We start from the raw sequence: 23,300 nt of genomic DNA, 5'->3' as shown, positions 1-23,300 counted from the left end.
CAGGCTGCTGGAGTGAACACACTCTGAATGGCCCTGTTGAGCCTTCTGCTGTTAAAGAGCTCATAAAAACACCGGCCACACAACCCATGTAGTTACGTAGCCCCAAATCTCTTCAGGCCGTAGGCTTCTGGGAAATGAGAATTTCAATCAGAATATGAATTACATATCAACAATGTAACTACATGTGTGTGTATATCTCTGTGTGTGTGTGTGTGTGTGTGTGTGTGTGTGTGTGTGTGTGTGTGTGTGTGTGTGTGCGTGTGTGTGTGTGATTTAAAAAGGACTTGTTTAATCTCTCTCCAACTCTCCAACTCTCCCTTCTTTATTCATTTCAGAGAGAGTGAGATCTAGTGTCAGACACAGGTGAGCAGGGGTCTTATGGAGTTGGTGACCTCATGTTGGGGTTCCACAGGTGTTCTCTGCCTCTGTACTGGCCACATGAGCAGGGCTGAAGCCCGTAGCTCCTCCAACCTCCTCTCAGCCAGGTGCAATGTGCCCAGGCCACTGCCAGCTCATATTCCCAGGGTTCTCCTTGTCACAGGAGTGTCTATCCACACCACTGAAGTGGCAAGAGAAAAGAAGGGTGAGATATCAGCTGCTCTTTCTGATGTAGAATTTCTGTGTCTGTCTGTAGTTTTGCCTGTATTTCTGTGTGAAAATGGTGATGCATGTGTTTCTTGTCATCTCAGCCAAACAGCTTTTGAATTGTATTTTACAACCATTCCAAAATGTGATCACAGAGAACTGTCGTGGTCCAGCAATCTGCAGTACAAATACCCATAAACCCTCGAGTTTACACGTTTGTTCCTCGCCTGCTTTAGCTGGAATTAGAAGTTTAGGTTTACAACATTTACAGCGGCACAGCCAAATCAACCAGAACAGGGGAGCCGACCACAGCGCAGCCCCCGGCCGCGTTTGTTTGGGTCGAGGCAGGGAGGTGGAACAGCGAGTGCTTCGGCAGAAACGCACCAGCACGAACGGCGAGGCTCCCTGTTTACATCCGTTCCGAGCCAGTGACAGACAAAGCCAACGCAAATAAAGACGCATTCTCTCCCACGGGTCCCATAAACCACAGGCGAGCAACACAGCGGCGCGGGAGAGAGGTAACGCTGTGGAATAACGCACTACAGATGGGGAAATGTGTTAAGCACGGCTTGAAGCAGTGTTATTATGCGCTGCGTTGTTGTTGTACGTCTTTGATGAAGCAGCCGTGGTCGGTACCGCTGCACTCTGGTTCCGGTGAGGTGAGGAGAACCGAGGCGGCGTGATGGCCCGTGCAGAATGTCAGATGGTGTTTTAAATTCTCGTTTAAACAGACAACTTCAGCGCCTCTTTTCAAAGTCCGTAGTCAAACTTTTGTTTTCATTATGAATGTACAGTTTGCTCAACACAATCCTGACAAAAATGACAAAAGCATCACACTTTTAGAGTATGAGTTAATGATCTTACTGCCGAGATAGATGTCTGTAGGACTGCCCTGTTCAAATTCAGGTTTGCTATAAGCAATATATGAACATGGTTCTGTTACCACACTGTGAGGCGGTTTAGGTATTGAGTTAATTTGTACTAGGAGTAACTTTATGGAGCTGCAAATGAATGATAGCAGGTATACAAGACCAGACCTGGACTTTTTTCACCTGTACACAAAGTGACTCATATCGGTTTTGTTTTTAGCCCAGCTCACGCTGGGTTACTTAACATCGGGTTAAGTGTGTATGTATGTATGTTTGTGTGTGTGTGTGTGTGGGTGTGCGTGCGAGCGCACGCGCGTGTGTCTTCTGTTACCTACCACCACCAGGTGCGTATTCTCAAATACCCACTGTTTGTCAGACCCACCACTGATATGTCTACAGAACGGTTTCTCAATCACAGCCATGGGAACAGCACAGCAGAGCAGTTCCGTGTAAAAGCAGAGCAAAACTATGTGAGAAAACAGATATGTGGGATACACTTCACATTTCAGTGAGCAACGCATTGCTGGGAAAAGCTAAGATACTGTAAATATATTTCTTATCAAAGCTATGTTTGGAAATGTTTTTCAAACAGAGCACTCGTGGTGTTTGCCAAGTTGCTCTAATAGCAGCCTTAAAATGTTATGGTAGGCTACTAGTCCAGCTTAAAAAAATAATATCACAAATCATCAAGAGTACAAACACCACCAGATATGCCATTAGTTCAGTTATATTATGTAGTCTTTTTCGCCCCCTGGTGGTCAAACAGATGGACATTACACAACCAATCAAATAATAAAATGATTCGTACTTCAATGACCTTTTTTTATTTACAGGTGTTGAAACAGTAAACGTTTTTGCGTCAAACACGTGACAAGTTTTCACAATAAGGCTTCCCTAAAAATGGGGTTATCACCTTGAATTATAGTCATTAATGTCAGTAATGTTATAGCCTTACATAAAAAGGGGTAACAGTGACCTGTTGCTTACAAAAAGTGAATCACATTCATATGTTCTGTGCTCAGATCTTGCTGGTTAGTAATCACAAGATCAGTCCATCAGTCACCATTAAACTCGTTATTTTCACTGGACATTTGTTAATACGCTACTATCATTTAAACTCATGTCTGCCTACATTTGAAATGACCATAGTACTACAGCACCATCACCAGACAGGTGATGACCAATAGTACTACAGCACCATCACCAGACAGGTGATGACCAATAGTACTACAGCACCATCACCAGACAGGTGATGACCAATAGTACTACAGCACCATCACCAGACAGGTGATGACCAATAGTACTACAGCACCATCACCAGACAGGTGATGACCAATAGTACTACAGCACCATCACCAGACAGGTACCTTGTCCACTTTTTATGTGATCCCTCTTATAATTACTTCTAGGGTGTTTGTCTTACTTTACAACAAAAACATACTTTACATAAAGTAATTTTGAAAATGTTTAGTCACAAATGTACAAAGCCGTTTTGGAGTCAGAACTTAATAATCACTGTTTAATCACTACAATAATAATCACTGTTTATTAACAATATTTATTCACACTACAAGCCTACACACAGCCCAACTAATGCCTGTATAATACTGGACAACACAGCTGTGCTGCACAAGGCACCGAACACTGACCCAAAGGCACATAGATTTCTGAAGACGATTTCAGGTTCTGTGTGTTGAGTCATGCATGCAACACAGTTTAACATGAATCACACAAATAAGTACTGTCCTTAACCCTGGCAATATTACCACATCACATTCCCTACAACCTATGTTTGCTATTTAAAGATTTGTGTAGAAAATAGATTGTGCACATGATACATATATATAATGCACAAGTAGCCCATCCCACATAAGAGCATCCTATAATTTCAAGAGAAGTACATTTTAAACCTTGAAAACAGCAATAAAGTATACAGTATACCACTAACACTCTTTGTACACTTTGTACAGCAACCTGTGTCATTTGGATTTTACAAAATAGAAGTCTCAATGTTAAAGTCTCACCCTTCTGAGGACTTAAATAGACAATAAATAAAAGACATATGCATTGATATTGTGACCTAGTATTTAAATTAATACATGGGTATTCTGGCAACTTAAAGTTTGCCTTCTGACCTGATTCTTGTAAAATGACATGCACATGCCTGGAGTATCTGGACATCACATGCACTGGGCTGATAGGGAATGGAGTCCAGATATCTCTGCCACATACAGGAAGTGATACTATAAAGAGTGGTAGTCTCAGGTTGTGCGTTATAAGGCTACTCAAGGCCTCCTCTGCTACTTAAAAGTGGAAACAGTCAGCAGTGTCTTCTGAGGTGTCAGACACGGTTCCTCCATGCAAGGACTCCTGCAAAATACCATGTACACAAAGCAGCAATCAAACTTGTGCATTGGACAACAGCATCTAAATCACAATCAATATAGACCTAGTTCAGATTTAGAACAATGATTTTCAAAGTCCTGTGTCATCACACAATAGTATACATATATTGCTTTAAACAGCCAGAGCTATTTATACATAGAGCAAAAGCAATTATTTTTTAAACTCATGCAGGCAGTAATATAGTGCAGTCTGAAAGTAACTTAACACTGACAAATAAATATTTATTTGTGTTTTATTGCAGGATTGGAAGAACATCACCACATAACACGAGACAATATCCAAGGTGTTTTAGTTGTTGGCTTCAGTCACTTATCAACTGCAAAGGATTTGCTAACAGGCACTAACTAATAATGACTAATAAGACAATTATTATATAATAATATTACTGTCAATTTAACTGTAGCCAAAGGCAAATATACTTCAAGTAAAATTTAAGCACACATTATTCATTTTAACTTCATAGTCACTGTTTCACTTTTAAATCTAAAGCCAAAACAGCAAAACTTTGCCAGTGACCAATTACTTACAGACTGAACTGGGATTCAGTCAACCATTAGCAGAGAAACATTTATCCATATTCAGAAAACCACCACCAGTTATTCAGGTGAAAGAAACTGAACTGAGCAATTAGAAGAATCACTTATCATAAAATAAAAAAATATAAAACTCTGAAACGTGAGTTCGGACATTTACATACAACAGTGGGAAGCCACATGAAGGTTATGGGGACAACAGGTTCCAATGGGGAAAATGGCACAATTACAGAAATATATATGTGGGAAATACTCACACACAACTGCCTGCTGGCTGGAACTGTGAAAGAAAGGTGGAGATGGTGGAGAGAGACAAAGAAAAACGGATGTGCTGTAGCCGTGTAACCGGTTAAAACGGGTCAACACGCGTCAGCTCACAGACACACACTAAGACATTCAGCACATGTATGAGCATCACGGCTACCCAGTTGACTTGAAATTACTTCATAATTATGTGGAAGCGAAGACGGCAAACCAGTCTGTCAAGGGAGGATCCGTCAGCACAACATCCTTTTCATCCACTCATGAGTCTCAACTTGCAAGCAATGGAATCAGGCAGTGATGTGCACCAAACAGCACCAAAAACGAATCTCAGATGGGTCAAAGTGTTGAAAGTCTAGTTTTAATGAGGCAATTCATTTTCAGTGACTGGCTAGGAAGGGAAAGTCAAACTGTGTTTGCTAGTACCATGATTAACTCAGTAGTTAAAAGCAAAATTAAAAGGAGAATCTGAGTCCAGGTGGAATGGTACTTGTAAGGGCCTCATTTAATAGAATAAAATGTGAAACCACAGTTGTGAAAGCAGCATTTTTCAGTCCTACTCCTACACATGCTTGAAGTTTTGACCTGGTTTAACCGAACTCAATGCACCAGGAAGTTATTAAGTTACCATGAGCTAAGGTAGGCGTGTCGGAGTAGGGAAGCGTATAAACGCCTAAAAAATGTGCAGTGAATTAACTTGTTTCCAGGAATGAGGGGGAGGTTGTAGTAATATAGAGTCTCAAAGCAAATTTACACTTTGTTGCATTGCAGTGAATCACTGGGCAGCTTTGTTGACTGGACCGCTCACCCTGTGGTATTATGTTATAAGTCATGAGGATGATGGCATGTGAGCACGTGAGTGCGGCCTGCTGGGGTTAGCGATAGCGGACACGCAAGTGCAAATGCAGAGTGACACGAAGGTCACAGGGTCAACGAACGGGCATGCACGAGAACAGGTCATGGGTTCAGGGGTCAGAGGTGAAGAGAGATTCCGACACATCACACTAGGAGAATAATCAGATCATGCTGTTAGCACAACTGACACGAGGGGACAGGGGATAGAGACAGGTCTGTAGAGCTCAGGTGACATGTGGACAGAGGACTGGGTCAGAACGGGGACGGGTCAGCCTGAGGTGACTCAGCCTGCCGACAACAACGGAAAGGCGACCGTGGACACTAACTTGGCTCAGCAGCGCCCCCTCAGGTGTGTCGGGGAAGTGCAGGGCGGAGGGGGAGGGAACGAGAGGCAGCCACGGCCGGTTGCCGGCACTGTACAGCCGGGGCCGTTTGACCTGGTCGTGGCTGGAGAGAGGAGTGTAACTATTCCGCCGCAGGAGAAGGGCAGCCTGGCTCCTCCGAACTTTCCCCTGTGTCCACATGGGAGTGACCGTGAGGTACAGAGGGAGTACGTGAGAAAGAGTGGGCCACAGAGAAAGCACGGCAGAGAGAGAGAATGAGACAGGGAGAGAGAATGAGACAGTGAGAGAGAATGAGACAGGGAGAGAGAATGAGACAGGGAGATAGAATGTGACAGGGAGATAGAATGAGACATTGAGAGAGAATGAGAAAGAATGAGACAGTGAGAGAGCACGAGACAGAGAGAATGAGAAAGAATGCGAGTGAGAGAAAGATTGAGGCACGGAGAAAGAATGAGAGAGAGAGAGAGAGAAAATGAGACAGAGAAGCAGAGAGAGGTGTCAACTCCCATCTGCAAGCAAGAGTTGCTTTTCACAAATATTCTCACCAATTCTCAAGTACCCACCCCCAAAAAAGCCATTAAAAGACACACTGCGTATGCCTGAGATGAGTCAACCCAAAACCAGGGCCACCCAGAGAGGGCAGCAATGATTCTGAAAGACCTTAGAAAAATACCACATGGGCTTCATATGAGACAGACCCATGAAATGGACCCCAGTACGAGAAACAAAACCAGAAATAAAATGTGAAATACTGATTATATAAAATATAGAATATTCCATACCACTAACCTAACAATCAAATAAGAGTTCAAGAGACAAATATTACAGACTCTAAATATTCAGGAGCAACAGACCAACCACAGATGAGAACAGCTTCTGTACACTGACTCTGCTGAGAGCGCAGACCTCACCCTTTAACAAGGAGAAAATGGAGAAGCTAAAAAATTAAGATTTGACTTAAACAGGCTAATTGAACATTTGATTAAAGTGGGAAAAACCTTGGAATAAGCTTGTGCTGGCAGTGAGTAATGAGCCTGGATAAGTCAAGCATAGAACGGCAATGCAAAAGCCCCATGCTGATGCAAACTTGGCCCACATGCTCAATGCCACACTCCAAACTAGTGCTCTGAGAGACCGGCCCTCTGAGAGACCGGCGCTCTGAGAGACCAGCATGAATACTGGAAGAAAGCACAAGACTCAATTTAATGGATGCACTGATGTATCCATTAAGTAACCAAGGAAACACAGCAAAACTTGACTTACCAACGGCCTGTCACGGTGTGTGTTCACCGCCTCCACATTCAGATAAAAGGTTTCCACTTTGCACCCTAGAGAAGCAAACACATAAGGCACAGGGGAGGTGTCAGGCGGGCGGAGGAGGTGGAGGCGTGCAGAGAAATGGCTTTAGCAGCGCCGCACCTACCATACGCAACAGGGGTGAGCTTCAGAACCGTGTGGAGAGGACACTTCAGGTAGGGAAGGTCATCTGTGGGGTGCAAAAAGAGACATACGAGAACAGGAATAAAAGCCTCGAATGTGCTAAGAGTGTGTGTGTATGTGTGTGTGTGTGTACGCACCTGCATTCTTGTCCAGAAAATAAGCCAGGAGGCATCTCATCACAGCCTGGTGGCAGACCACCAGCACGTTGCCTTGCCTCTCCAGCTCCATGATGACAGGCTCCAGACGCTGCACCAGGTCCTGATAGGACTGAAAGCAGACACGGAGATGTCAGATACGTGTGGAGAAGGACGTTTCACTTTTAACATCTACGTCTTCTTCACATTAAATTATATTGTGGGGAGCAGAGAGACTGCACCTCTCCCCCAGGGTATCTGTAATGGTACTTGTCCTGGTCCCTCAATGCAAACTCTTCTGGGAAGGACTTCTGAATCATCTCATAGGTCATTTCCTCGCATACTCCCTGAAATGTAAATAATAATAATAATACCTTTACATTTTACCCATTGCAATCTTTGTTTTATTGAACAGTGCATATTTATGATGGGAAATCCAACTTAAAAGTATGTTAACAACATGAAAAACAAACTGAAACACAAAACAAAAATAACCGTTTTTCCTTGTTGGAATTCTTTAACCCGGAGCTACAGACAAGCGTGTTGCACTTACAGCATCAATCTCATTCAGGATCTTCCACTGTTCATATGGAGCGCCGAGAGTTTCGGCCGTCTGGATGCTCCTCCGCAGCTGGCTGGACCAGACCTTCAGATCCGACAGGCCATGCTGCGCAATGAAGACGCGCAAAGCTTCTGCAAACTGGCCACCAGAGCAGAGATGTGGCAAGATTCACATTAGTCAGTTTTGTGTTCTCAGTTAAACTTCACTAAATTAAGAATAAACATCTCGCTGGTCCTTCAAGCGAAACAACACCTCACTCGGCTAGCTGCTAAGATTCCTAGCCGCTAAGCTGGTCTGCCGCCCATGGGCAGATGTGGCACCCTGCGTTCCACACCTGTTTTCCGCGGGCGGAGAGCTCCGAGTCGCCGCCTATGCGTCCCTGCGTGTTGTGATCGCTCTCCCCGTGTCGGCAAAGGTAGATGCAGTGAGAGTGCACGCGAATGTTCATGAGATAGTAGACGATCTTGCTCTGGATGTAATCCTGCACGCGGTTAACCAGAAAGCGCCGGCCCACATTCATGACTTTTATGAAGGACAGGTCTCTGGAAAGAGAACAGCGAGACAGCTATGGCCCCAGATACATCAAGTGTTGCAGACAAAGAGAGCTGGTCTGGGATCAGCTTGCTGTGGTCATAGTTACGGTGGCCGACTGGATGTTAAAGGGAAAAACCATAATGCAGCACAGGTAGGATATTGTAAAGTGTATGATACATGTTTTCATATATTGACGACTTGAAGATACAGATTAAGAATACATCATCCAGATTAAGAATACAGCATGCAAATTATGAACAGAGGATTTTCATTGCAGAGCAGGCCTGTCATTATCTTCATTGAATGGTCTTACTTGTCGTAGTCATCAGGGTCTAGTGGTTGGTAAGTCACTTGGTAGCACTCGATGCGTTTCAGGAAGTCATCCATGACCCGTTCTCGGTGTGCTTCTGGGTAATCCGGACTCGACACTTTAACCTCCTGTACACAGAGACACAAAAGATGAACACACTGAGCAGAACTTCATGCTAGATATCAGATGCTCTCAGCATCTCATACACCATGAACGTAAGGTTTTCAACTTACTAAAATGTTAGCTGCAATAACATCTGGGTCATCACAGACCGACTCCACGAAAAACACCTGTACAGGTAAACAGAGCTGATCTCAGTAATGTGTGACAGGCTATAATCCAGCCTCTCCACTCTCCTGTTCCACATGTGACAGAAAGGTCCTGATTCCTGCATCACCTTGAATGCATTCTCCTTCACAAAATTCAGGATGAGGTCCCGCCTCTCCCGGGTGGTGTTGGTAGCATCAAAGACCTCAACAAAGCAAGAACCTAGTTGTTTAAATATGCAAATTTAACCAGAACCAATAAGGGTCAGCTCATTGTTGAAACTACTCATTGATTGGATGGGATGTAAGTGACACTGGCTTACTGCAATCCGCCCTCCCTCATCAGTCAGATAGGTCTTCACATCATGCAGAGCTACCAACGCACACTGCCTATCACACAAAGTAATAACAATATATATATATAATATTCTGAACATTTAACTATTTATTTCAGCTTTTGGCTTTTAATATCATAAATGTAAATGTGCCATATTTTGTCAATTGTGATTTTTACACCGCAATCGAAATTTGTCCTCCGCTTTTAACCCATCTGTGCAGTTAGAACACACACACACTAGTGATTACTAGGGGGCTGTGGATCACACGTGCCCAGAGCGGTGGGCAGCCCTAGCCCAGCGCCCGGGGAGCAGTTGGGGTTAGGTGCCTTGCTCAAGGGCACCTCAGTCATGGCCTCAGGTCTGGGAATCGAACCCACGACCCTCCGGTCACAAAACCAGTTCCCTACCACCAGGCCATGACTGCCCCTCATATAACATATATACTTAATATAAACTTATTTTAATACCTCGCCCACTGTTCATGTACAAAATTTTCTACAGGACGTGTAGTCCATGACATTTTAATACATTTTATAATCACAATATGATCTCTTTCATCTGTAATTGTTAAACACTTGTCAGTGAACTATAAGGGCAAAAACCCAGCAAAAACAAAATCATTCATTAATCGGAGACAAAATGTTTAATTAATCATGATACTGAGTTCATATCGCCCAGCAATAATGTATATATATTGCACAGGTTGCATCCTATCACAGTTCCATGCTGGTATTTCACTGAGCTCCTGAGCGCAACCCCTTCTTTCACAAATGTTTGTAAACAGTCTGCAAGCTTAGGTGCTTAATTTTATACACCTGTGGCAGTGATTGGGACACCTAATTCTGATCATTTGGATGGGTGAGCAAATACTTTTGGCAATATAGTGTGTGTGTGTGTTTAAACTGAAGTGCTAGGTACTTGCTTCCATTTTTCATTAATAAAAAATAAATATAAAAAACAAGACTTGTTCAATTCATCTCCATAACTAGTGTCAGTTTTCACTGGTTTAGACACACAAGACAAATCTAAAACAGTCAAATGGCTATCTTGTTGTGACTTTTTGAGATGAACCATTTCAACGAGAAATCTTAAAACTGAACCCACACAGCACCACAACGGAATGCAGCACCCAGTCTGCCTGGTTTGAAATGCTCCATTTGCAATCTGGTGTGGAGTGGTTGAGTGACAGCTTTGTGAATGCATTATTTATGCCACATTAATGCATAATAAACACACCTCTACATGGAAGCATCAGAAGCAGATGCTCCACCAGCCCCATGTAGATGGTGTTTATATCACCACTCTCCCGATATAAAACTGGCATCATTCACAAATGATCTGAGTCAGTATCACATCTGAGGTGACACGAAAACTGCACAAATATACAGATCATTTACAGCAGTGGGCAGATGCTCTTAAGACACATTACCCAACACACTGCTACACACACACACACACATATATATATATATATATATATATATATATATATATACACACACACAAATATATACAAGTACAAATATATTAAATACTTCATCTTTACTTACTTTCTAATCCTCATAGCATCTTCATTATCGTGCCTAAAAAAGTCATAAGACTTGTAGGCTTTGACTGCCTCTCTTCTGTAGACCCCCAAGTTAAATACTGCGTGCAGAACAAAATGAGTGTCAGAGCGTCCTTGTTCATCACAACGTTACGGTGACAGTAGAATGAGAGCAAGAAAAGAATGAGTCAAGTTTTTATGGGATTTGGATCTTTGGACATCCATAAAGGGGATTAAATCAGTAAACTTTGATAGATCTGAAGTTCAGCTTACTTACACATGTTCTCAGGGCCAAAGTTGGCCCCATTTTCAGCCCGGGAGATTCATGCCCAAACCCGGCACACAAAATTACTTTTCCCATCCAACCAGCCCCAACTTAATATTGACATGAGCCAGCCCGTCTGGAATCCTCCCAAATCTACAGGTACAAGCCCTTTTCCTTTTTCATTAAGTCTAGATCTCCACATAATCAACAAGTTGTATAAATTCACATGTAAATTCATCTTCTCCCATTCAACCACACCTTTTGTTGGAACTCCTATCCAGTTGAGATAGCGCGTGAGCTTCTTTGACATGTATGTCTTGCCTCTAGCGGGAAGACCGATCATGACGATCAGGGTTGGAGAATTGGTCATGTACGATGCCCAGGCTAAAGTTACACAGACAAATATACTTGCATCATAAGTGCGCAAACAAAATACAAAACACAGGTACTTAATTTCAGAGCACTGTGTATCCATTTTCCACTCAACACATGAAATTTTAATTATAAACTGCATATCTGTGATTTATGGAAGACAAGCCCCACTGGAAGCACCGGGTGAGGTTGTTCACTCACAATACTTCTTCCAATTGCCTCTGGTCTCTGGTCTTCTGGTTTCGGCGGAGCCAGGAAGACCGGTATCTCGCTGCAGACACGCACACATACCGGCGGATAGCAGCCGTGCGATCTCTGCTTTATAAAAATATGGCCCTCAAATCTGCAGGACTGGCGAGTGATTTTAGAGACGAGCTTCTGTAAAAAGAACACATGAGCATTTTTTAAAGAACTCTGTTGCTAACATGATCGGAAAGAGAAGTCCTAATGTTCCTTTCCCGCGTCCTGTCATTTTAGGCACTACATCCAAACAGGTACTTATTAAAGTGATGACTACACGTTTCTCGGCACCTGTCAGCTACAGCAACATCAATGAAGCTGCGTCATTACTGCTGCTATCAAATGTTCCGAGTCCGATTAAAACACATGAACGCAATCAGGTCTAATCTGTAGACGAAGGGTACGGAAATCCCTGTATTCACTTTCATGTGGAATTGTATCACACGGGTCTCATTGGAGACATTCTAAAAATCACTTACCGACTCTAATCGCTCAAGAGATTCATGGTACCTACAGCCCACGACCGGAATATCAAAACGAGCGATCCCGCACAGCAGCGCTCCGACCGGCAACGCACTTGACCTTCCGAGCAGCAGCAGACGCGCGCGCGAGGGCGGCCACCATCGTCCTCGCGCACTTACCGTAATACTCCAAATAACGGCACTACTCACGGACACGAGCGCCTTGTGCCTACCATTAAGGTAAAACGATTTTACTCTCAGCAGTAAAATGTTTATTATTTTTTGCCCAACGTCCTAACGCCTCCAACAACGCCGTTAGTTACCCTTACTACTAAGAGTAAAGCTGTGTAGTTATAAGGGTTCTGCATAAAGCAGCCAGGAGAAAGAGCTTTCATTAAAAAAAAGAAAGAGAAATGAATTCCATCTTACGCGGACTAACTGAAACCTGTCTCAAAGCAAACAGCATGCCACAAAGCTCAGATGTATAAATCCTGTTTGAGGACTGCAGTGTAAATACAGAACAATGTATAGTTAAATATTCATTTTTTGAAATCATAATTTAAACAGACAAGTGTCAACTAGAAAAAGTTTAATAAGAACTGAATGAAGTGCTCCTTCAACCAGACACGTCATTTCTCTAGTACCATTTTTTAAAAATACACAAACACATCTTTCTTAAGTTTCTTTCTGATTGTCCATATCCCATAAATAGCTTACTTTAAGATTGTCAAAATTTATACTTTATATTTACAAGGCACTTAGTGGTTATGCTGGAAGCTGAGGCTGTCTCATTAAGTGGCATTCCCAAAGTGCAAAGGATTCTGGGAATTTAGGACACACTGGAATGTATGATTAAGCAGAAGATTTTGCATTTGTAGCAACATTGGCAAGTGCACAAAGAACTTTGTATCACATCACATCTGGAATCAGCCAGACACAGAGTCCTCAACAAAGCTCATTTCTAACAAAAATTGTCACTGAAAATTCCAGAATCAATTCTGGCGGGGAAACTTTCACATATATGTTGTTGCTTCCTGGAACGTCAGACATGCTGAAGAATAAGCTACGACCCTGGCATGTGAGAATCCTGGTGGCAGCCATTGGTCTAGAGCAGGGGTAATCAATTAAATCTTTCCGCGGTCCATTTTTGGCAGATAGCTCAGACCTTAGGTCCGGGTCCGCGGTGGCGAACGAAAGTTGTTGAGCGGGGGGCGAAACTAACACTCAAATGGGTGGTGAACGTAACACTCGTCTGAAAATAAATTCTCCGGTTTAAAATATAGTCTCCCGTTAAATTTTTTTTGGCATTTGGGTCCGTATCCAGTTAATCAGGAATGTGATTGGGTCCGGACAGGACGGCGTTCGGGTCCGGATCCGGACCGCGGTCCGCCATTTGGTGATACCTGGTCTAGAGTTTCAGAGCTGAATATGCATTAAGTCATAGAGAAGTTTTCCCCCATTACTTACAACTAATGTTTTTTAAAAGTTGCATCTGATCAGCCATGCTGTATTTAAAAACCTTATTTAGTGTGCATTTGTTTAAATGTACTAGGGATAAAAAAAAAAATCTTACATTTTGTAAATACTATAGGCAACCTCACCAGGGCAATTGACTCTATATGTGAAAGTCCCCACATGGTTTGGAGATTCAATTCACCTGGCTATGTAGCACAGGTGACAAAGGCCCAGCAATGCATAGATCTGGTCAGTAGATTTGCACAGCAGTATGAAGGCATGAGTGGGCAGTCCTCCAGCAGGGCAGAACTCCAGCGCTCTGCCCCATTCACAGGAACCGCTGGAACTGTGGCCACCCGTCACGGTTTGATCTTCCAGAGCTACAAAAGAGCAAAAGGCATCATGTGAGGACTTCTGTGCTTCCCAGCCCATATCAGAGAAGGTGAAGAGAAGTTCAGAAGGTGGAAGGCAGATCCACAGACAGTGCTGGTATTGGTGCGTGAATGTTCTTCCACTCACCCTGATATTGAAGCCCAGTAGATCACTGACCACAGCAGAGACGGCAGATAGGATGACCACACGAGTGATGTTGTAAATCAGGGGGTTCACCGTCAGCCCCAGCAAACGAAATGGGGTGTCCAATTCCTAAAGGACAGGGATTCCACACAGAAAGAGGGAGTTTAACAAGGACAATACCACACGGAAAATAGAGAGATTAACAAGGAAGCCACAGAAAGTGACCAAATATCCAGTCAGTATCTGTGGACATTTTATTAGCTGGAATGACCACCTTTGAAGGAAAAAAAAAATTATTTTACATTAACTCAAACAAAATAAATATATTAAAATGCAAATTAAGCTAAAAGATCTCCATGCTAATTGAAGGTGGAAAGGTTACAGATGACAGCAGGTGGTATGATGCTTACTTTAAGCAATTTCGTGGCCAGTTTTAGCACATTGTTGACAATACTCAGCTCATCTTTCTTGCCTGGTTTCTTCTCCATCTTAAGATACAGGTTTATCTGTAAAACAAAGCAACAACAAACACAAGTCACAACTGACTTGGAAACTGACATTTGACATAATCTGAATTACATGGTTTAGTTGTATCAAATGACTGTACTTGCAATCAGTGTTGGGAACGTTACTTTAAAAAAGTAATTAGTTATAGTTACTCACTACTTGTTCAAAAAAGTAACTGAGTTAGTAACTGAATTACTCTATAATAAAAGTAACTCGTTACCAGAGAAAGTAACTATTTGCGTTACAGTTAAAAAAAGTTATATGCCAATGAATAATTTTTTTAAAAGTAGTTTTTTACAGTCATTTGAAATGAGTAGATCAGAAAGGTGTTTAACTTTTGATATTTATTGCACATCCACAGACCAGTGCAGGATAAAATCCTTTAATATCCCAAATCTTTGTAAAAAAATAAATAAATAAAATAAAAATAAAAATAGTAAACAGTTACACTATATAAAGTGCATTTACATCTATGAAATCAAATTAAATTCTCTCAATCTGAGACAACTGTTTGTTCACAACAGAAGTAAACTTAACAATACAACCTCTATTCTTAATTAAATAATTCAAATACCCAGTCTGGTAGACATTCAGGAACTTCAAGTATTTTCTTAAATCATGTTTATATCGCCACCTTGAAAATGCTAATTTTTCTTCGGCTTGCTCTTGACTCGCCATTTCTGTCTCTTCTCCGTTTTTGTCGCGTGCTTCGGCACGTGTGTAAAAACACTGGCTCTGATTGGCTATCATAACGCTGCCTTAGACAATCGCTTACTGACTTGTTAAGTTAACAGGTGTTACACCGAGAACCGTGATCTATCGAGATCTGTTACTCCTCACTAGTCTGGGCAGCGGTCCGCTCGCATTACTGTTAGTATATCAATATATAGTAACGCACCGCTTTTAATGACCAGTAACGTCAACGGCGTTGTAACGACAGGAAAAGTAATTAATTATATTATCCCGTTACTAACAAAATGACGCCGTTACCTAACGCCGTTATTTTTAACGGCGTTATTTGCAACACTGCTTGCAATACATGACAAATGCAGATGTATTGCTGTGTGTCTGTGTGTGTGTGTGTGAGAGAGAGAGAGAGAGAGAGAGAGAGAGAGCGTGAGAGCAAGAGAGAGGGCGACTATTTTGTCAACGTCCAGTTCTGAAGGTTCGTGTGTGCTTACCTGCTCAGTGAGCAGCACAGAGGCATTGCTGTACTTGTGGTTGGTCTCTGTGCCGAGCGTGGCGAGACGCAGCAGGAAGCCGAACAGAGCCACGCCCCACACCAGCAGCTCCCAGTTGGTCTCCCAGTCCAGGAACGTGTCGTGACACTGGAGCAGCTGCAAGCACAGAACACAGAAACTGCACACGCTGCCACTGGTGAAGGTTCTGTCCAGCTATGCTAACCCAAAAATGTTCTTCTCCAATCTGCTGACAATGGATGCAACTGACTGCTGTTATTAAACATGGAGAGCATTTGGTGGCAAACGCTTTGGGTTGAACACTGGCTGACCTGAGCACAGATGGTGAAGGCGATGGACAGAGCCAGGAGGAAGATGGAGGAGACGATCACATCCACCGAGCGCTGGGGCCCTCGTCTCTGCGGACAGAGAAACTGGCATTTCAGGACGTGTTCGAGAAGCCAGTCACCCGGAGGACTGTGTTTAGGAGGAACTTTAGTTTTAGAGACGGACCTTGAGGAAAGACCTGAGTGAGAGCCACATTTTGATATTCTGCACTTTCTTCAGTCTGAAGTGAGGGATCTCGGATTTCTTGGCTTTGCGCGCTGACGTGATATGACTGAAGAGCTTCGCAAAGAGGAGTCGCTGTGGAGGACATCACAAAGAGATCGAATGTGCACCTGCTCTGGACTCGACACATTTCCAGTCCTGCGTGTTGACATGACTGCCTTTGGTTGAGAGGGACACTTCTTCTCTGTGGCTGCAACACAACTGTCAATCCCTCCCATTCCACAACCTCGCTTTATTATAATAGTGGTGATGCCAGAACTTTCATAATCCTCTGAAATAAACTACAAGCTACCTTGCAGAAATTAATTTTGTAAATGATATAAATTGTGCCAATGAACATGTATTATCAAGTTTCATTTTGAACTTCCCCATAAATTGAATCAGGAGAACAGGGAAAGTTATTGTAAATGGATTACACTACTCTAAACACTGCACTGTACATCCCTTCTGTTCACACTTCAAAACAGTGCCCTCACCTGTTTGTAAGTCCTCTCAGCAACACACAACATGAAAAAGAACAGGCTGGTGAGGAAGACTCTCTCCACAACTGTGATGATGAAGAATATGCAGGAAAAAGGGCTTGGCGTCCCAGCGGCCATGACCACCAGTTCTCTCAGGCTGACGGAGGCGAGGCGTGTAGCATCCAGCTGCTGGCTCAGCCGGAAGCAGAACGGGAGGAGGGTCAGCGTGGCGGTGACCAGTCCCCCCAGAGCCAGGTAGCCCATGCCCTGTTCCACCACCTTCACCTGCACACAGACAGCACGGCGGCATTCAGGAGCTACGGCAACACGTCTAAGTAAAGAGGGGGGGACCTGCGGAGGCGGTGGTGGTGGGAGGTGGAAGGTGGAAGGTGGGAGGTGGGAGGTGGGAGGTGAGAGGTGGGAGGTGGGAGGTGGGAGGTGAGAGGTGGGAGGTGAGAGGTGGAAGGTGGGAGGTGGGAGGTGGGAGGTGGGAGGTGGGAGGTGGAAGGTGGGAGGTGGGAGGTGGGAGGTGGAAGGTGGGAGGTGGGAGGTGGAAGGTGGGAGGTGGGAGGTGAGAGGTGAGAGGTGGGAGGTGGGAGGTGGGAGGTGGGAGGTGGAAGATGGGAGGTGGAAGGTGGGAGGTGGGAGGTGGAAGGTGGAAGGTGGGAGGTGGGAGGTGGGAGGTGGGAGGTGGAAGGTGGGAGGTGGGAGGTGGAAGGTGGGAGGTGGAAGGTGGAAGGTGGAAGGTGGGAGGTGGAAGGTGGGAGGTGGAAGGTGGGAGGTGGAAGGTGGGAGGTGGGAGGTGGAAGGTGGGAGGTGGGAGGTGGAAGGTGGGAGGTGGGAGGTGGGAGGTGGGAGGTGGGAGGTGGAAGGTGGGAGGTGGGAGGTGGGAGGTGGAAGGTGGAAGGTGGGAGGTGGGAGGTGGGAGGTGGGAGGTGGAAGGTGGAAGGTGGAAGGTGGGAGGTGAGAGGTGGGAGGTGGAAGGTGGAAGGTGGGAGGTGGGAGGTGGAAGGTGGGAGGTGGAAGGTGGAAGGTGGGAGGTGAGAGGTGGGAGGTGGAAGGTGGAAGGTGGGAGGTGGGAGGTGGAAGGTGGGAGGTGGAAGGTGGGAGGTGGAAGGTGGGAGGTGGAAGGTGGGAGGTGGAAGGTGGGAGGTGGGAGGTGGGAGGTGGGGCGTACCCGTGTGAGGATGATGCCGCTGATCTCCAGCACAGACATGTCGGCCTTTTTACACTCGCCTTGCTCCCAGATGATGGCGCTGACTCTGTCTTTGGAAGGGTGGCAGGCCTGTAGCCATGAGAGCTGGTGCTGGGGAGGTCACAGAAATGTGGAGTATCAGACTCGTCTTGCCATGACCGCTGTGCCAAGCAGCAATGCTTTTGATCAATCATGACATTAACAGGGTGAGCATTTAAAGACATTGGGTTTACAGTGTCCTTAATAGTGCTTACCTACTAGTTAGATTGATGCTTATTAATCTTGGTTGAGAAGTAACCCTGCACAGTTTTCCCTGCCTCTAAAACACCCATTTTGAACTCATGATAGTCAGTTAACAAGCAGAACAAATTATAAGCTAGCGTACTGCTCTAACCTGTGGGAAGGCCTCTTCTTCATCACTACTAAGAACAGAGGGCGGAGGGAGCGTGTGGTTATGATGATGAAGTCCCTCCTCCTCGCTATCGCTGCTTGCCGAGGAGGCGGAGTCAGGACCTTGCAGGAACTCCTCCCACAGCATGTCATCAGAATCCGAGGCGGGCCGGGAACTCTCCGAAGGCTGCAACTGCTCCACCTGTGATGCCGTTGCTGCGGTGACTGCTGCCACATCATAATCTTCTTCCTGTCGTAAGCCGTATAAAAAGCAACGTAGCGGCACGCAGTTTCTGCCTATACTGACATATAAACCCCATATAAACTCACACAAACATGGGCACCGTCTTCACTGGCCCAACCTGACTTGTTTCTCCTCTAAACGTAGCTGTGCTGATGCCCACCTGGTGCCGTGAGGTGGGGGCGGAGGGGCGCGTGGCAGGGCTGCGACGCCTCTTCCTCAGCGTGGGAGCCTGAGGAGATCGGACGAGTCTCTCTCTGGGCTGCCCTGCTTCCTCTTCCTCACTGGAGAGGTCCTCAGAGAGTCCTTCCACAGACCTGCTCAGGGAGCTCTGGCCCAAAGAAGACCAAGAGTCCAGTAATTACACAAGAGCTAGACAATTCATTGATGATTCACCAAGGCTAAAATTTATCCTCATATACAAATGGATTCTTTGTTTTCTTATATATTGCTTTCATATTATCCATTTATATACTGCCGAAGTTACTCTTTGTTTATATTGTCCATATTTCAATTGATATTGTAAAATGTACAGTTGCCTATTTATGCCTTATTACGCCTTAATTATTGCCACATCACAGTACAAGATGACTTTAGTACCCGGTTCTTCTGGGATCTGTAGAAGTGCTGGTTCTCCTTCAGGTGCCATGCGTTGTGTTCTGTCTCCCCATCTGCATGATCTGCTCTCTTCACTCCTCTAGATTTCCTCTGTCTACAGGATGATGGTGAAGTTACGAGTCTTTCAGCAGCAAGCTGACACAACAGCATACGTAACTGCACCTAATAGAGTGATCTTAGTGGAGGACTTGTCTGAGGTAAGAAACCACATACGCACCCAAATGTGCACACACAAACTAAATTCTGACAAGCAACCAATTAAGTCCAACCCAGGAAAGCAGACTCTTTCAGGCTTTAGCACAGTTAGACTGTTTTAATCTACACTGCCATAGTGGACATCTGCTGGGAGGATGAAGAGGTCCTGCACGGACGGCAATCTAACCGTTTTCTGCGCGCAGGGCTGGTGGGACAGCTGTGACCCACGGCCTGGAAGCCGGCCGGACTGCCGTCGAAAGCCCGACAGGACTCGGTGGACACGATCTGGCAGTGCACGGTCCCCAGTAACAGCATCAGGCACATGGGGCCCAGCACCTCACTGGGAGTAGCTGCAGGAACCTCCACATACAACACAACAGCTGCCACTGGGGGGGCAGAAACAGGAAAGACAACATTTTTTCAATGTTCAGAGTTCAAATGAGTCACTGTTAAAGGCAACGTAATCCCTCTACAACAGAGATGGAGGAGAGGATCATTATTGCAGTGTTAACCCACTCCTGTCTGTACAACACCAATGACAACTATGCCTACCATGTTTTTAATACGTATCTGCTTTTTGTGCTCCCCAGTCATGTATGATTAATAAACATAAAGGCTGGCAGAAAGAAGTCATTTCTGAAAGGAGCCAGGTCATTTTCTAACAAGACCTAAAGGACCTAAAAAGTGTTGTGTTCGGTCATTTACCTTGCAGGAAGTACAGCACCAGGATGCAGGTGGCGATGCATCTGGATGTGACCTGGATCCACCACTTAAAGAAGATAGGGTAGAGGAGCACACGGACCAAGCCCTTCCGGGTCAGAGCAGTCCACGGGCTCTCTGGCTTGGCTTTACTGAACGTTGAGCCTGAAAGAGAAGACATTGTGAAAAGCGGTTCCACAGAAACAGAGTCACCTTTGTCTAGTCTATTTAGATCCTCCTCAAACAATCTCAGGCTTCACGTGTTGTTCACATTTTTGTCCTACCCATAACAATACAGGAGAACCAGAAGAAAGTAAAACTGGTTAGATCATCATGGATGGTCAGTTTATACAAACAAACCTCCTCAAATGGAAACTCACCTCTCACCAGATCAACGTCAATGAGGTCACGCTTGATGTGGCCAGTTTTCTTTGGCTTATTCCTAATACCCTGGACACAGCCATAATTGCTGGTCAGTTCTGATGAACACTCGAAATAACATACACCATTTTGGTTTGAACTTCTTCCTACCTTTAGTTCAGCTTGTTCCAGAGATTTCTCCCATATTTGCTGGTCATAGGCACCAATCTATGACATGACAAAAATATCAGAGCAGAATTCAGCACTCTGCACCCCAAATCACACACAGACAGGAGGTCTTACCTTCTCCTGGTACCACGCTATTCTTGACATTTTGGAAAAATGTGTAGGAACTGAAACTCTCCAGTCAGGTCATCCGACTCATCATATATGGTAGCTAATATTAGCAACAGCCACTCCCTAAACAAAAGACAGAAAAATAACGAATTTTGCGAGTAGTAAGAACAAAGACCCATTTACTTGGAATCTATAGCGATGGGCAGTAACGCGGGTCAATAGTGCATAAACAATGTAGGTTCTCCGTGCACACTGGAATGCAGAAAATATGACCCATCACCTCATTAAATCTTTAACATACATTTTAGACACATGATAAACATCTGCTGGAACATGGCGTCAACACAGCATACGGTAAATGATGTAAGGATCCGTGTTCAGCAATAAAATAAAGACAGAAAGAAAAACCAACTGTTCTCGGTCTAAGACTCGTTATCCGATGCAAATACTGCAGTGTTGACAAACAAACAAAAAACGCTAGTTTAGTTCAAACGCACCTGGAGCAGGAATGGCGTAAAGGAAGATAAACAGACCTGGATCTTTAGCCTCTGTTTACAGATTGTAAAATCTCAGATTCCAGTTTCCACTTACCCATCTTAAGTTTAAGGACTAACCCTTGCATGACGGGACCACGCTAACTAGCTAGCTGGTTGGTAAATAACAGCAAGCTAGTTAGCTCGCTAGCTAGACAGTTACCTCCATTGTAAACGTCTGACAAAAATAAGCAGGTTAGCTAGCTGTCTAACCGGAATATAATCTTAATAACGAAGGCATACGGATTCGCGGTATATTTATTTAACACTCTGGTTAAGAGTTTGAACTTGCAGCCTTTTCGACTAATAATCGACTATTCGAAATGTAGCGAACCTGACAGGACGGGTTAAACGGAACAAGAAACATCGAATAGTTGCACGAGATTGACTTGAGGACTATGATGGCTAGCTATGTAGCTAGTAGGTTACTACTATCAAATCTCACGGCGGTAAAGCAACGAAATGTCATTTAACGCAATATACTAAGCAAGCGCTTATAAATCATAAACTTTGCTACATTGAGGAAGATAAACATTCACAATCGACCCTGATAACACCCACTGAAAAGTGCACATCACTCGCTACATAGCTAGATACACAGCCAGTTCCTTTTTCCTAGAAAGTGAAGCTTGCGATCGTAGAAGCAAATCAGCTATGAAGTTTCTCTTGGCGAGACATAGCGACATTTTCTTTACATTTAATTTTTAAAGCAAAAGCAGAGATTTGAGTTACCTGTCTAACAGCCATTCCGCATTCCTTTATACCTCTATATTAACCGCAAAGGAGCTTTTAAAGGAAGTTTGAAGATACATAAAACATTTTGCGTTGTTTAAAGGTGTTAAATACTTTGTGATTGTGAAAAACGATTTAAACAGCAGAGTGCGCTGTAGCACGATTTTCGAAATAATCCCCCTGATGTTAAACATATGAGACATTTGTTAGTTATTTAAATCTTTACAAGAACCTGGACCATTCATGTGAGCTATGTGAGCATCTGTAACAATACCCCCATTCATAAAGAAGGGTCCGATTCAGAATAAATTCCTGGGATAAGCCTACAAGGTTTAAATCCTCCATTGTTAAATGTTTTCATTGACTTCAGTTTATTTATGTGACACATTTGTCAAACTTTACATAAATTATCTTTACAGAGAATCCCAGGCACCTAATAAACAAGAGGGAAGTGGTTATGGGCTATTCTCCAAGGTCTCTATGACACCCAGTCTTCAACCTACTAAGCACTGAAGAACACACTCACACCTTTCCTTGTTAAACTGAATGAGTATGAGTGAGCTAACTTGTGATTTGTATGTGTGTGTGCATATAGCCACAGTTTCCAGGCTACAAAGTAACAAAAGTATGCAAAAAAAGAGAAAAGGTTTCTGTGTGTGTATTGTAAAAGTGTGTGAGAGTGGATGCATCTCTAGCTGTTTATAGGACAGATAGAGTATAGTTTATACTAGGATATTAATAGTATCTGGCTGTAATCCTGCTTAGAGACTTATTCAGGGGAACTTCATGGAATCCAGCTCGGGTATTATTGGTATAACGGGTATTATGTCTCCTGCAAACATCCTCTGATCCTCTGCTCAGTGTCTGCAACCCTGCTCAGTTACTGTAAGGCAGTGGTAATGCATGTGTATACTGTATACGTTTATAGTCATAACAATTTTTGGAACATTTACATTGTGTAAAATTAAACACAGAAAATAAATACTCTTCTTTCTAACTCAGTATGACAGGCATGAATAAAATCAAGTAATG

The 23,300-nt window shown here is 44.0% G+C and overlaps 2 protein-coding genes across 9 annotated transcripts; both read right to left on the bottom strand.

Annotated features, from left to right (window-relative positions):
• Positions 1-2,255: 2,255 nt before the first annotated feature.
• pfkfb2b (6-phosphofructo-2-kinase/fructose-2,6-biphosphatase 2b) lies at positions 2,256-12,498 on the bottom strand. 5 transcript variants are annotated; one of them, XM_076995720.1, is made up of 17 exons: positions 12,340-12,498; positions 11,822-11,998; positions 11,507-11,632; positions 10,988-11,084; positions 9,423-9,489; positions 9,231-9,305; positions 9,067-9,123; positions 8,837-8,961; positions 8,324-8,531; positions 7,981-8,127; positions 7,670-7,774; positions 7,431-7,560; positions 7,277-7,339; positions 7,117-7,181; positions 5,836-6,021; positions 4,651-4,673; positions 2,256-3,824 (listed from the first exon to the last, which is right to left on the bottom strand). In XM_076995720.1, the coding sequence occupies exons 2-17, from the start codon at positions 11,907-11,909 to the stop codon at positions 3,755-3,757; spliced, it is 1,632 nt and encodes a 543-aa protein (XP_076851835.1). In that variant the 5' UTR covers positions 11,910-11,998; positions 12,340-12,498; the 3' UTR covers positions 2,256-3,754. The 5 variants fall into 5 exon arrangements, 4 of the variants coding, with proteins under 4 accessions (XP_076851835.1, XP_076851844.1, XP_076851853.1 ...); XR_013127241.1 differs by having other exon boundaries at positions 4,651-6,021; XM_076995729.1 differs by lacking the exon at positions 4,651-4,673.
• A 397-nt stretch (positions 12,499-12,895) lies between these two features.
• On the bottom strand, positions 12,896-22,403 carry phtf1 (putative homeodomain transcription factor 1). Of its 4 annotated transcripts, none has more exons than XM_076995685.1 (17): positions 22,269-22,403; positions 21,010-21,126; positions 20,878-20,934; positions 20,727-20,796; positions 20,353-20,511; positions 19,835-20,033; positions 19,435-19,546; positions 18,998-19,165; positions 18,598-18,843; positions 18,186-18,314; positions 17,024-17,293; positions 16,491-16,622; positions 16,310-16,396; positions 15,981-16,136; positions 14,703-14,798; positions 14,296-14,421; positions 12,896-14,156 (listed from the first exon to the last, which is right to left on the bottom strand). In XM_076995685.1, the coding sequence occupies exons 2-17, from the start codon at positions 21,037-21,039 to the stop codon at positions 14,136-14,138; spliced, it is 2,058 nt and encodes a 685-aa protein (XP_076851800.1). In that variant the 5' UTR covers positions 21,040-21,126; positions 22,269-22,403; the 3' UTR covers positions 12,896-14,135. The 4 variants fall into 4 exon arrangements, with proteins under 4 accessions (XP_076851800.1, XP_076851793.1, XP_076851784.1 ...); XM_076995678.1 differs by lacking the exon at positions 22,269-22,403 and adding an exon at positions 21,305-22,167; XM_076995669.1 differs by lacking the exon at positions 22,269-22,403 and adding an exon at positions 21,501-22,167.
• Between the last annotated feature and the right edge of the window lie 897 nt (positions 22,404-23,300).

Source organism: Brachyhypopomus gauderio, chromosome 1 (genome assembly GCF_052324685.1).
Source record: "Brachyhypopomus gauderio isolate BG-103 chromosome 1, BGAUD_0.2, whole genome shotgun sequence".
NCBI classification, from domain to species: Eukaryota; Metazoa; Chordata; class Actinopteri; order Gymnotiformes; family Hypopomidae; genus Brachyhypopomus; species Brachyhypopomus gauderio.
The sequence above is the reverse complement of the archived record's forward strand: the minus strand, read 5'-3'. Positions and strand labels throughout refer to the sequence as shown.